Below are 13,874 nucleotides of genomic sequence, written 5' to 3' on the forward strand. Positions count from 1 at the left end.
CAAAAAGAAAAATTATATTTAACAAAATCTAACAAAAAAAATTAACAAAAATCTAATGAATATGAGACCCGCAAAAGTGAAGGAATAATGAACCGATAAAAAAATAACCCAGTAAATATTTTAGGCGTCCGATCGCCAGTTTTTTTTTTTTTTTTTTAAGGAAAACCCAAAGTCTAAACCAAACAATAACCAGTTGATTTAGAAAATAAACAAATAGACCAAGGCGGCAATAATGGCACCAATCTGAAGTGTCAAGACTCTCATCTTATCCTTTTCCAAGCTACCACCAAAAGATACACCAGCCGAAGAAGAGCTGGTTATGGAAGAAGATTGGGAACTCACAGCTGTGGCTGTGGCTTCATAAGCCAAATATTGGGCTTGGTACCATTGAGTATACCAAGGGAATTGAGTCGCTGCGTTAGAAAGGGCCGAAGTGAGCTGAGGATCACTGGAAAGAAGGGTAGTGTAACTGCTATCGGTATAAGTCAAGAAGCCGGAAAGCTTTGCAGATTCAGTGCCAATTTCAGAAAAGACGTGAGTCTGGAAGAAGGTTGCGTACTGGTTGACGTAGTAGTATCTGGAGCTAAAATAGTCCAGGTAGAATTGAGTCAAGTTGGCAGTGTAGGGGGCGACCGAGACACTAGAAGATTGACTGCTAGAAGTGGTCTGTGCATTGCTAGATTGGGTCCAGAGATTGACTACTGAAGAGGTAGAAGTAGATGCGGATTCTGGGGTCCACCATACGATGCTTGAGGTTGAAGTAGGTGTAGATGTTGTTTCCGGGGTCCACCAGATGATTGTTGATGAAGATGAAGATGGAGTTGGAACTTGGCTGCTGATTGTAACAATAGTTCCTTTGGAAGTGGTTTGAGCCGCACCTGTAGTCGTCGCAGTAGCTGAGTCGGAGTTACCGAAAAAACTGGCAACAACGCTCAAATCGCCATTGTATGGGGCAACTGAACTAGAGACGGTACCGTAAAAGCTGTCTGGGAGAGTGGCACGCTTAAAAATACCACCAAAGTCCAGCATTGAGCAAGAGGCGATTGAGGCCATTGTCAGGGCAGAGGCGACAGATTTGACAATCATTTTTGGGGGATAAGAGGGAAGGGTAGCGGGAGAAAAGTAATGAAATTGAGTGTGAAAGTTGGAAAAAAAAAGGTGTTCTTTTAGGGAGAAAAAAAAAGAAATAGAAAAAAAAAAAAGAGAAGTAAAAAATATAGTAAGCAAGATGATATAGAGATATTTATATAGTTCAAATTTTCAAATCAAGAGACCTTTTGTAAACTGGCTGGTTCTGCCCTGGTTGTACATATACACGAGTCATCAAAATTAAAAAAAAAAAAAAAGAAACAGCTTGTACTGCAGCAACCCCCCAGATAAACGGTATAGTAGCAGCCGCCAAAGGTGATCCCTTGTATAATTTTTTAATGAATTGCTAATGGTGCAAATTCATACGCCCTTTCCTTTATTTTTTTTTTTTTTTTTGAGCTTATGAATTGAGCTGGATTGTCATTTCTGATATTAAAAAAAATAATTATATCAATGGCTTTTTTGCACGATGTATGCAGTATGTATTTACTGTTTTAGGTAAATACTGCTGGCCCACTTTATGGAGGCTGGGCTGGATTGTCTGGCTGGCTGGGTTGGTTGCTGTGTTATGCCTAGAAACGCCGCGGCTGAAAATCACTTATTGGGGAGTAAAGCGTTCATATGTTTATGCTATTTAGTTACCATAATAAAAAGAAATACGTTAACTTTTACTAAGCACTCTAAACATATTTATCCAAAAAACCCTGGGGGGCTGGGTTCGAGGAAGCTAACTCTACAATGGTTGGTATATATTGCTAACTGAAGAAGATCATTTAAAGTCTTTTGAAGAATATATACATATTTTTTTCAATAGTTGAACCATATAAATATATAAATAATTTATCAGATTGTTAAAAAAAATACTATAATTTAAATAATGGATTTCCAAAGGTCTATTTTTCTCAAAGAAAAGTTGATATTCAGGTCAAGCTGTTTTGTTATTTTTGTAAAACTGTAAAGAAAGACCGGGTAACTATTTGTTACAAATGAGTTCCATTAAAAAAGTTCACTACCACCAGAAAATGCATTGTAACAGACTTTTCATACTGAAAAGTTTCATGTAATACACATGGAAAATCTTTTTTTTTTCTGTCATAGTTGCCATCCCCCTTCTTGAATTTTCTCTCTCTTCATTCCTTTTCTTCTTTTTAACATCACCATATTTTTTTATTAACCCACAATTTTCAAAAGCTCTTTTTGAAAATCCATTCAAAAAAAAAAAAAAAAGCCACAGCACGAGTCTCAGCAAACTCATACCTCCGGCCTAGTCACTTAATAAGTATGCGGTAACAGATCTCCCTTCTTCTCGTGTTGCTCTTCTTTTTCTTCCAATGATCCACCCTTTTGCCAGCCCCTTTGCTCCCCTCGTTTGTTCGTTTCTCTTGTACGTTCAATCAATAAAAGGGGAGTAAAACAGAAGAATAAGAAGCATTCAATGAAGCCAACCTTTCGATTCAATCACTTTCGATGAAGGAATTCACTTTTTTTTGAATTAAAAAGAAAAAGAAATAAAACATTGTTGAAAATTTCGTGAAATGCACGTCGTTGTCAAAAATTGAATTTTTGAAAAGATGGCCACTTTTTTTTTTTTTCATTGAAAAGAAAACAAAAACACATGACAACACCATGAATGAGCAATTTCCACAGCTTTAACGCGTCTAAACAATAGAAGCTTGCCGGATCAACTGTTTGACGTTTAATGCATGATGGATTGGCATCGCGATGTGCTTTTAAAAAGATTTTTCAGTTTTGCTGAAATTTTTTTAGCATCATTACACAGTGGCGATTTTTTTTCTGAGGATTGAATATATATATTCTTTTCTACTCTTTATTCATACTAAATATTCCCCCCTCCCCCCTTCTCCTCATATCGATAAACCGCGCACACAGTGTAAAATTCATTTCATCTCTTTAGAGATTTAAGGCATTTTTATTTTTTTCAGTCAATGTTGTTTTATTTCAGTCAATTGTTCAACTAAAAGGCTATTGATGTCGACACTATGCACTTTTTTTTCTTTTTTTTTTTCTTTCAACAGAAACGATTGGCTCGCTTCATTTTCTTTTCTTCTATTCTATGGCTAACACGGGTGGAGAATTGTGAAATTTATTTCTTTTTTAATTTGTAAATTTTTTTATATCTTCTAACACGTCGACCTCGAACTATTCTAGCAGCTGTTCAACAACCTATACTCACAATAGCTCAAAATGTCCCACGAAGGTGAAGAAGAACTCCTCGACTACTCTGATAGCGAAGATATCACTGTCTCCGCCTCCACCGCAACTGCTCCTGCTGCTGCCACTGAGGGTACTGCTCAGGCCGCTGAAGACGGCTTGGCCATTAAGCAGGAGAATGGCGACAAGAAGGGTTCATATGTTGGTATCCATTCCACTGGTTTCAAGGACTTTTTACTCAAGCCTGAGCTTGTCCGTGCCATTACTGACAGTGGTTTTGAGCATCCTTCTGAAGGTAAGTTTGAAAACATTGTATTTTTTTTTACATTTTTTTAACATTCTTTTTTAGTCCAGCAGGTTTGCATTCCCCAATCTATTCTTGGTACTGATGTTCTTTGTCAGGCTAAGTCTGGTCTTGGTAAGACTGCTGTTTTTGTTCTTTCTACTTTACAGCAGATTGAGCCTGTTGACGGCGAGGTTTCTGTTATTGTTTTGTGCCACACCAGAGAGTTGGCTTACCAGATTAAGAATGAGTACTCTCGTTTCTCTAAGTACTTGCCCGACGTTAGAACCTCTGTCTTTTACGGTGGTACCCCAATTGCCAAGGATATTGCTCTGATTAAGGACAAGACTACCTGTCCCCACATTATTGTTGGTACTCCTGGTAGATTGAATGCTCTTGTCCGTGACAAGTTCCTTCGTCTTAGCAACATCAAGACTTTTGTTATTGATGAGGCTGACAAGGTTTTGGAACAGCCCGATATGCGTCGTGACGTTCAGGAGATTTTCCGCTCTACCCCCCACCAGAAGCAGGTTATGATGTTTTCAGCTACTCTTTCTCAGGAGATTCGCCCCATTTGCAAGAAGTTTATGCAGAACCCCCTGGAGATTTACGTTGACGATGAGACTAAGCTGACTCTTCACGGTCTGCAGCAGTACTATGTGAAGCTTGCTGAGCGCGAGAAGAACCGCAAGCTCAATGAAATTTTGGATACACTTGAGTTCAATCAGGTGATTATCTTTGTCAAGTCGACCAAGAGAGCCGACGAGTTGAATCGTCTGTTGAATGAGTGCAACTTCCCCTCAATTGCTGTGCACAGTGGTATCCCTCAGGAGGAGCGTATTGCTAGATACAAATCCTTCAAGACTTTTGAGAAGCGTATTTGCGTTGCTACTGATGTTTTTGGCCGTGGTATTGATATTGAGCGCATCAACTTGGCTATTAACTACGATCTGCCTGATAATGCTGATCAGTACCTCCACCGTGTTGGTCGTGCAGGCCGTTTTGGTACCAAGGGTCTTGCGGTGTCGTTTGTTTCAACCGAGGAGGACCAGCAGGTTCTGGACTCGATTCAGTCCCGGTTCGAAGTTAACATTTCTCCATTCCCTGAGGAGGGCATTGATGCTTCTACTTATATGAACTCTTAAACAAAAGGGAATCAGAAATGGTATTTGGGGTGATTTGTATAATTTTTTTTTTTAAATCTTGTGTTATAAATATGTGTTTAACTTGCTGAAATGTCTTCTTTTTTTTTCTTTTTTCTTTTACAATTAAATATTAACAAAAAAAAATAATATAAAACCAATAATGAAAAAAAAAAAAATATCTGATAATCTTTGATAAATTACTTTGATTTATATCTTTGGTATATATATATATATATACATAGATGAGATTCAAATGACTGTTTCTACGGGGTTTGGTTTTGAAAAAAAAAAGAATGAAGTATTGAAAAAAAAAAAAAAAAAGGCGCTGTTAAAACGATTATATACGATGGTAGATGACATAATTTATTAGAATAAAATTAGTCATATTTCTGTTTTTGGTCTTTTAGGGCATTCTAGGAATTTGAAATTACAATTGGAATTCGGAATTCTCGCATAAGAAACGCCATCCAGCCAATAAAACCCCTCAAATTGACTTTTCACTCAAGCAGAATTTGAAAACAGCGCAGTTCCATTGGCTGTGTACTACACCACAGTACCCGTGGTACCCGATCTTCTTAGTGACCGAGAGGGTTTCGAAATTCAGTATTTTGAATTATTTGGCAATGGTGGTAGTGGTGGTGGCTACATCCATGGACCTTGGTTGGCTGGGAAAAGAGATTTGCACGTTAAATAAATTAGCCCTTTTTCCTTCTCTCTCTCTCTCTCTCTTAAAAAAAAACGGTTGTTGTAGGAAGAGAGATGGAAAAGATTATAGAAAAAAATTTTTTTTTCCTGAAATGAAATTTTCCCAAAGTGCTGACATATACAAACAACAGTCTAAAGGCACATAATTCCAAGTAAATAAATATCCACCATTTCCCACCCATAAATATTAAATTAAATTTTTTATTTTTATTTTATTTTATTTTATATAAATATATATATTTCTTTGTTTTTTTTGGAACTCTCTATTCTTTACTCAACCTTTTAATCCAATACAATGGAATCTCTTGCAAGACAATCAAAGGCCTTGTGTCCCTTTCTTCACAAGACTTCTACCTCTACCCTGAAGCGACTTTCGTCCCAGGCCACCATCGCGTCCGTCGCTAGAGGATGCCCAATCATGGGTCATGCCATGGAAATCCAAGAATCTAAGGCCCCTCACTCCAGATCTTACTCCACTGTTCGCGAGGTCGAAATCTCTAAGGAGTTTATTGAAATCCCCGTCAACAAAAAGACCGCTGGTTCTGCCACTGCTACTGCTACTGCTACTTCTGCAAACAAAACTCCAGCCTTTGATGACAAACAAGCTCCCTTCAACTACGAAAAGCTCTACGAATCAGATCTTCAACGTAAGCACCAGGACAAGTCTTACCGCTACTTCAACAACATCAACCGTCTGGCTAAAAAGTTCCCTCATGCTCACCGTGCCACCGAGTCTGAAGAAGTAGCCGTCTGGTGTTCTAATGACTACCTCGGCATGGGCTCGCATCCTGTTGTGACCGAAGCCATGCACTCTACTATTGACAAGTACGGCGCTGGTGCCGGTGGTACCCGCAACATTGCTGGCCATAACCTGCACGCTCTCAAACTTGAGGCTTCTCTTGCTGATCTCCACCGCAAGGAAGCTGCTCTTGTGTTTACTTCCTGCTTCGTTGCCAATGATGCTACTCTTGCTCTTCTCGGCAAAAAGTTCCCCAACTGTGTCTACTTCTCCGACGAAATGAACCACGCTTCCATGATTGAGGGTATCCGCCACTCTGGCGCTGAAAAGGTCATCTGGAAACACAATGATCTTGCCGACCTCGAGGCCAAGCTCGCAAAGTACCCCAAGTCCCAGCCCAAAATCATTGCCTTTGAAAGTGTCTACTCCATGTCTGGCAACATCTCTCCCATTGAGGCCATCTGTGACCTTGCCGACAAGTACGGTGCCCTGACCTTCCTTGACGAGGTCCATGCTGTCGGCATGTACGGCCCACGCGGTGCCGGTGTTGCCGAGCACCTCGACTTTGAGTACCACGACTCTAACTGCAACCCTGAGAATCTTGTTTCCACAAACACTGACGGCTCTGCTCGCCGTGATGTCATGAGCCGTGTTGACATGATTACCGGTACCCTGGGCAAAGCCTTTGGCTGCATGGGTGGCTACGTTGCCGGCTCCAAGAACTTCATTGACTGGATCCGTTCATACGCTCCTGGTTTCATCTTTACCACTTCTTTGCCTCCTGCCGTCATGGCCGGTGCCAACGCTGCCATTGACTACCAAAAGTCTTCTCTTAAGGAGCGTATCCTGCAACAGGCCCACACCGCCTACGTCAAGCGTGAGCTTGGTGAGCGTGGTATCCCCGTTGTCCCCAATCCTTCGCATATTGTTCCTGTGCTTGTTGGTAATGCAGAAAAGGCCAAGGAAGCTTCTGATATGCTTCTGGAAAAGTATGGCATTTATGTCCAGGCCATTAACTATCCTACTGTGCCAATTGGTCACGAGCGCTTGCGCATCACCCCTACTCCAGGACACAACAAGGAGCTTTCTGATCACTTGATCAAGGCTCTTGACGAGACTTTTGATACTCTTGGTCTTGATCGTATCAAGGATTGGGAGAAGAAGGGCGGCCGTTGCGGTGTTGCTCAACCTGGCTATGACCACATCAAGCCCATTTGGACCCCTAAGCAATTGAAGCCTTAAAATAATAAAAAAATAAAATAATAAAAAATAAATAAACCTAATAAATAATAATTATTTCGCCCCACTACAATAGTATAATATAATTTATTTGGTACTTGTATCTTATATATATATATGTCCAAGGCTTTGGATGAACATTCAGGTCCCACTATTAATTAATGAAATACGACAAAATAGATTATTCCGTTACTTCCAAATGATTGAAATTCCCTTTTATCTTCTGTGGTATTATATATATATAAATAATGCTCGGTAGAAGACGTCCCCTTAGAAATCGTCCCAAATTTTCTTTTTTTTTTTTTTTATTCCCCCCTTTTTTTTTTTTTTTTTTTTTTTTTTTCGTCTTGACTGTATAGAAAACCTTTCCTCCCTCCCTCCCCCCTTACTGCTCTCATTATCATCTTAAATGACTATTCTGACACTGCCACAGGACATCTTGCGCCTGGTGGCCCTGTCGCTGGCAGTCCCAGATTCCTCATCAAGCAGCGCCAGTCCCGCAAAGGATCTTCTTGCCTTGGCCCTTACATGCAAGCATCTCTGTGCGGTCGCGTATCCCGTGCTTTGGAACCATGTGCACCTCGAGGACCCAGCCATTTTTACCGTCTGCAACAATGTCCCTAGCTTTTCTCAAGATGTCACTTGCAATACAGATATTGATCTCTGGGCTTATCGCTGGGTACAGATCCAATACGATAGTGAAACAGCCCCAGGGAACGCAGGCGCTCCCACACTTGCACACGGATCTACTCAAAGATCTACATCCTCAACCACTGGGGCTGCTTCTGCGGCTTCTCAGGGCCCGCGAGTCAGTTATGTAACTCCAGTTGTCTCTAACTCGTATACACAGCTTGACCTTACACGACCAATTTACACGGGTATTTCTGATAACAAAAAGTCGCTGCTGGCGGCATTATACCCCACCTCACTAACAAACAAATCGTCATGGCCGGGCCAACGCACAAGTGTGAACAGAACTGTTTTCCATGGTGATCGGATATCCTCCTCACAACTCGAGACTAGTGCGCCGCCAGAATCGGTTGATGAACCTCGCTACGTGTGCAATGGCCGCAAGTTTTTAAAACTATTTTATGACCGCAAACTCACTAAATGGTGTACTGATAGTATTTGCTCGCTTACACTTCCGCTTGGCGGCTACTCACACAGCATGTTTCCAGTCGCAGGCGGTGACGAGACCCTTGGCCCGTTGCCTTCATTCACACGCTTGCGCAATGTCTATGTTAGTGACACGCTAGGCGTGCAAACACACAATGGCCAGGGTGAGGGTGCAGAAGATGAGGATGATGATGATACCTTTGATTTTACCCGAGCAACGGCGGAGCGAACCCTGTATCGGGTGGAACAATTGCGGGTCGCAAGGTTTTTGGGAGAGTGCCTGCGGGGCAATTTGCAAACACATGGGGCTGGTATCGATCTTTTTAATACTGGTGGAGATACCCTTGGCTGGCTTTGGGGTGAGCCTGGGGTTCTTTCCAAGGTTCGTACACTCAACATATCTGTACCATTCCATGATCTTGCAGTTTCTCGAACTCCTAATACGTCGCTTGCTGCGTGGGTTTTAAACGTGGCTTTCCGCGAAATGAGTAGTCTTGAAACACTTTCATTATGTGATGCATATTACGATATAACACCGATACATGGCGATGTGACCATGAATGATCAACATCATAACCTCACACCTGAAGCATTATCTACCGCAATTGCTCCTGTGGCTGCACCTCTGTGGTCATCACTCGTGCATAGCCAACAAGGAAGCACTGGAGCTCCACCGTTTGCTCGACTGCGTGAGCTTTCATTACCAAACAGTTTCTGCAGCTTCATTACTCCGGCCATGATTCCATCTTCTGTTGAAGTTCTAACACTTAATACCTTTTTCCCTCAACTTTTTAACTCGAACTCAGGTGCAACAGAACCTGGTTCTCTGACCCAATTATCTGTCAATGTGTCACACGAACAATACATGGCCATATTGACATCTTCATATACCCCCCCGTCGGCAACACACACTCCTGCAAACAGTTTAGAAACAAACAACTTACTTACTCGCACGCAATACACAGGCCCATGGGCACAAGGACTGACTGCTGTTCAAGTCTGGGTGCCTCAATGGGTATTACCACCTAGCGGCGATGACGAGTGGTTGGTGGACGAGGACGCAGACATGGAGAGTATGACGAGCAGTAACAGTACAGCTGGGTCCTTTTTCACAGATGGAAGTGATATGGATGACGATATTCTTGAAGAAGACCGACTGTTAGCACTTATGCTGCGCGGGCCACCTGTGCCTAGAAGAGCCACTCGTCAAAGCGAAATAGTTCTTACAAACGTACTTGTTCCACTCCTTACACCAGCTCTTGTACAACTTGTTGTTTCAGCACTCCCTGCTCGTGTACTTGAAGTTTTGCCAGCTCATTGCCCACTGCTGGAGGTACTTGTTGTTGAAAATTGGGACTATCAACACGGTCGTGTGAGCAGTAATGATTTGACACAACCAAACATTCACTCGCAAAATTGCGAAAATACCCTGGACGCTTATGTGCTGGCGCAATGGCTTGTTCATGGTTCCAGTATAACTCCATCTGAATTCTCACATACATGGCCATTATTTGGCGAGAACCCAGGCTCTTCAGCTCGTGCCTTAAACCGCGGCTTGATAAACCTCTGTATCAACTGCGCATCTACACTGCGGTTTGTGTGCCTCCCTGATTCGTTTCAGTTGTATGCCATAACAGCTGTTTATATGCTGCTACGCAGTGCGTTTGCACTTAATCAAGGCATAGGGCAAGGGAAAAATGCTTTGCCACAGATTCTTCAGCTGTTTGTCAAGGCCCCTGGTCGATCCCGCAGAAATACCAGAGGAGTATTTTCTCCTAGCATAGTGGCGTTTAAACGTCGGTTGGAAATCAACTGGCATGCAGATCCTGGATTTTGGTGCATGCAAACAAGTCATCCTGGCCCTATGTATGAGGAAATGCTGAGTATGCTACGTGGTGATATACGCCGGTTCGGATCACAAGCTGAGATATCCAATGGGTTTCTTACACAGGTACTGGAAAGCACAACACTCAATGTTCGACCATTTGAAGAAGAAGCTAGCATCAAATACCCCATATTTTCAGTTTACGAGAATATGACACCTAGCATGGTCAATAGCACTATATTTCATCTTACCATTTAAAAAAAAAAAACTAAGCAATACATCCAAAAATAAAATATAAAAAACATAAATTCATGATATCAAAATTAATAGGCACCTTGAGACATGGTGCCATCCTCTTGATAAGGAGGGACACCTTCACCATAACCCTCATCGCCCTCGCCATCTTCTTCTTCTTCTTCCTCCTGAGTTTGTTCCTCGTCATAATTGGATGGGGCAGAACCCACAACTTCTGGAGTGAGAATGTTGGCAACGGGAGTTTCAGCAGGTTTGTCTTCTGCATCTTCAACAATGCGGCTTGATTCATCCTTAATGTCAGAAAACGAATCCTCAGCAACCTTGCGAGCATTCTGGCGACGTTCGCGGACCTCATTCACACGGCGGTAGAACTCATCGCGTTCACCTTCCGACATGTATACCGTAGCATCCATCTTATTTACAAATTTCCACCAATTCTTCTTGTTTGTAGCCTTGTCCTTGTCACCTTGAACAATCCGACCGGGAGCAATCTTATTAACTAGCTGGGATGCACGGGACCAGGTAGTATTAGTGCCATTGGGTAGAGATTTGACAGAGGTTGTTTCAGAAGCAGACGAGGCAGGGGGTTTTGATTTGCGGATACCAAGAAGAGTCAACTTTTTATTCACTGCAGATTTTCCGTACTTGTTATAAACCCTACGTGAAACATAGTATGTAGCGTAAAAGCTGATTGAAAAGACAGTAACACCAACAAGGACTGGGGCTAGGAGAATGACAGCCATGGAAGTCCAAAAGACGCCGAGAATGGCGATGGAAAAAAGTGAAAAGAGAATAAAAGTGACAAGAGGAAAGAACATAGAGACTTGTGTGACTGAGTGAGACTTTTTTTTTGATTTCTAAAAAGTTAACGGGGGCTAGTCAATTGGAGAAGACCCAGACTGGAGGTACTTACAGATGTAAAGAGTGGGATAGAGATGAGAGTGTTTGCAATCTGTTTTGTATTTTCAGTTACTAAAAGTGCAAGGCTTTGTTAAAACATAAAGAGTTAGAATAAATGTATAGAGTGTCTTTTTTACAATATATAATATTTACATGATGAGAGGGTCAATAACGGAAGCTTGGTGGTGTTTGGAGGAAGAGTCAGTAGCTCTGGGAGAATATCTATTTGCAGGGACGTGTTGAGGTAGGGGAGGATATCCAATTGACATATATGACAAAAAAAAGAAGAAGAAAAAAAAAAGAAAGAAGAAAGAAGAAAGAAGAAAGAAGAAGAGAAAAGTGGGAAAACCCACGCCTTTTATAGAAACAGACTAACCAAGAGCTAAAGGGGGGCGTTTTGACTGTTGTCAAAAATCTCATTGCTTGTCAAAAAGCTCATCAATTCTAAGGCCTTGTGAAAAATCTCATCTGTGGGTATTTCATCAGCTCTGTAGCTTTAAATTTTTTTTTTTTTTTCTCTTTCACATGTGAAAACTCCAGGATTCCCCACAGCAACAGTCCTTCGTCGTCACACAAACAGTCCAGGTTTCAACACTAGCAATCCCAAAATCTCAGCTCCAATCTTCCTCCACTGGCCCAATGCCCGTTTAAGACTCGGGTGCTGCGGACCCGCCAGCAGCAGCAGCAGAAGCCGGGGGTTCCTTTCCGTCCGAGCTATTTGCTGATTGTCTGTTTCTATAGATTTCTCTTGCCATTTCGGTGTTTTTGCGCTCCCGTCTCATCTGGAACCGACACTGCTCCCAAGAACCAATCGACCCAATAATGAACCCACCAACTGCCCAGTTGAGAGCACGACGGGCAGGCCAGCGGGCTGTCACTAGTACACCAAATGCAACAGCACCAACAGCACCGCCTGTTAGCATTGCCTTGCGGAAACATGGAATATTGCTAAGTTGTCCAAAATCAGAAGCTTGAACTGTGCCCAGAGCCTGCGTAAACATCGATTTGTTAGGATCGTATTGTGCAGCCGCAGCAGCCATTGCAGCAGAGGACGGCGGAATCAGTGGAGTTCCGGCACCGGTACCTGAGGGGGCAACCTTACGAGGCGGTAGCACGGGGTGACCCGAAGGCTTAGGAGGAGGAGGAGCTTCAGACTCGTCAAATTTAGGTGGAAGATCTTCGAGGAAGACTTGAGAAGAGGATTGTTTTGTAGGGTCTTCAGAGGACATATTCGTGGTATTTAATATTTAGAGGTGGTGATGATGTGGTGGATTATTATTTTGTGGAACACAAAAAAAAGGTGAAGATTTTCAACCATACAATTGGAAGAAAAAAAAAAATAGTTTGTTACAGCTCAGATGGGCTTTGAGCATGGGAATTGACAAAATTTAAAACTTTAAAAAAAAGTTAATTGACACAGACAGGAATCGAACCTGCAGCCTTTGGATTTGGAATCCAATGCTCTACCATTGAGCCACTGCATCATGTAATTATAAAAAAAGTGAATTTTAATATATAATAATTCATTGAAATCAAATGCTAAAAAGTTAAAAAAAAGTGGGCAAATCTGAATAAAAACAAACAAACAAGTGGGCAAATTTTAAATTAGGGAAAAGGGCTGGATGATGTAAAGGATAACACGTTTGCTCGAAAGCGGAAGATACTGGGTTCGATTCCCAGAATACCCCCTTTTCCTGAGGATGTGTACGGGAGTATACACCTAGACTGAAAACCATAGGCTACCCTGGTTACAGGAATGCCGACTCTTCCGTACAGTCTAAATAGCCTGCAGGTGATTGCAGACCGTATCTCTGACGGAAGAGATTAAGAAATACATGGGCGTCCATGAAGATAAGTGGAAATGGGTTGGGAAGGTTTTGGGACCGACAGACTGGTTCTCCCTGTTCCTCGTAAGCTGGCATCAGGGCCCATCTTCCGGGCTACCGGAGACGCACAGAACAGAAACCACCTGTACTAAAAAGGTACAAATGAAAACCGGCAAGTCACATAGTCAGACAATAAAAGGATAGCGCAGATGCTGATGTTATATAGTTCTATAACCCTTGAATAAAAACAAACAAACAAGCAAATTTTAAATTTTATCTAAATTTTCTGAATTTAATAATTGTGAAATACCCATTTTTTAAAATTTTTTTAAATTTTGAATAACTTTCTTCTCAGAGTTTATGATATCAAGAAGACACTTTAGTTAAGTTTTAGAAAGAGGCAAGTAAAAATTTTCATTTTTTGGATATGCTTCCTTAAGTCTAGATTAGCCACAATGTTTTATCTATTGAAATAGACTCATAAGCCTTAGTAAACAACTTTGATTCAGTCTTTGAACCGTCCACTGGTATTTAGGAGAATTCAATTTAAAAACTATATATCCTCAACTATATACTTGAT

At 41.7% G+C, this 13,874-nt stretch overlaps 6 protein-coding genes across 6 annotated transcripts; 3 read left to right on the forward strand and 3 right to left on the reverse strand.

Annotated features, from left to right (window-relative positions):
* Positions 1–198: 198 nt before the first annotated feature.
* Positions 199–1,086, reverse strand: SAPINGB_P003400 (uncharacterized protein; the record flags this gene model as incomplete). Its single annotated transcript, XM_031998118.1, has 1 exon — positions 199–1,086. One exon carries the CDS (start codon positions 1,084–1,086, stop codon positions 199–201), a length of 888 nt encoding a protein of 295 aa, XP_031854009.1.
* A 2,208-nt stretch (positions 1,087–3,294) lies between these two features.
* SAPINGB_P003401 (uncharacterized protein) lies at positions 3,295–4,689 on the forward strand (the record flags this gene model as incomplete). Its single annotated transcript, XM_031998119.1, has 2 exons — positions 3,295–3,556; positions 3,611–4,689. The coding sequence occupies 2 exons, from the start codon at positions 3,295–3,297 to the stop codon at positions 4,687–4,689; spliced, it is 1,341 nt and encodes a 446-aa protein (XP_031854010.1).
* A 1,000-nt stretch (positions 4,690–5,689) lies between these two features.
* On the forward strand, positions 5,690–7,375 carry SAPINGB_P003402 (uncharacterized protein; the record flags this gene model as incomplete). Its single annotated transcript, XM_031998120.1, has 1 exon — positions 5,690–7,375. One exon carries the CDS (start codon positions 5,690–5,692, stop codon positions 7,373–7,375), a length of 1,686 nt encoding a protein of 561 aa, XP_031854011.1.
* Positions 7,376–7,781: 406 nt separating this feature from the next.
* Positions 7,782–10,571, forward strand: SAPINGB_P003403 (uncharacterized protein; the record flags this gene model as incomplete). Its single annotated transcript, XM_031998121.1, has 1 exon — positions 7,782–10,571. The coding sequence occupies one exon, from the start codon at positions 7,782–7,784 to the stop codon at positions 10,569–10,571; it is 2,790 nt and encodes a 929-aa protein (XP_031854012.1).
* A 65-nt stretch (positions 10,572–10,636) lies between these two features.
* Positions 10,637–11,737, reverse strand: SAPINGB_P003404 (uncharacterized protein; the record flags this gene model as incomplete). The annotated part of the gene is made up of 3 exons (XM_031998122.1): positions 10,637–11,425; positions 11,482–11,554; positions 11,622–11,737. 3 exons carry the CDS (start codon positions 11,735–11,737, stop codon positions 10,637–10,639), a joined length of 978 nt encoding a protein of 325 aa, XP_031854013.1.
* Positions 11,738–12,115: 378 nt separating this feature from the next.
* On the reverse strand, positions 12,116–12,697 carry SAPINGB_P003405 (uncharacterized protein; the record flags this gene model as incomplete). The annotated part of the gene is made up of 1 exon (XM_031998123.1): positions 12,116–12,697. One exon carries the CDS (start codon positions 12,695–12,697, stop codon positions 12,116–12,118), a length of 582 nt encoding a protein of 193 aa, XP_031854014.1.
* Positions 12,698–13,874: the final 1,177 nt, after the last annotated feature.

This window comes from Magnusiomyces paraingens (assembly GCF_902498895.1).
Source record: "Magnusiomyces paraingens strain CBS 517.90 genome assembly, contig: contig3, whole genome shotgun sequence".
NCBI lineage: Eukaryota > Fungi > Ascomycota > Dipodascomycetes > Dipodascales > Dipodascaceae > Magnusiomyces > Magnusiomyces paraingens.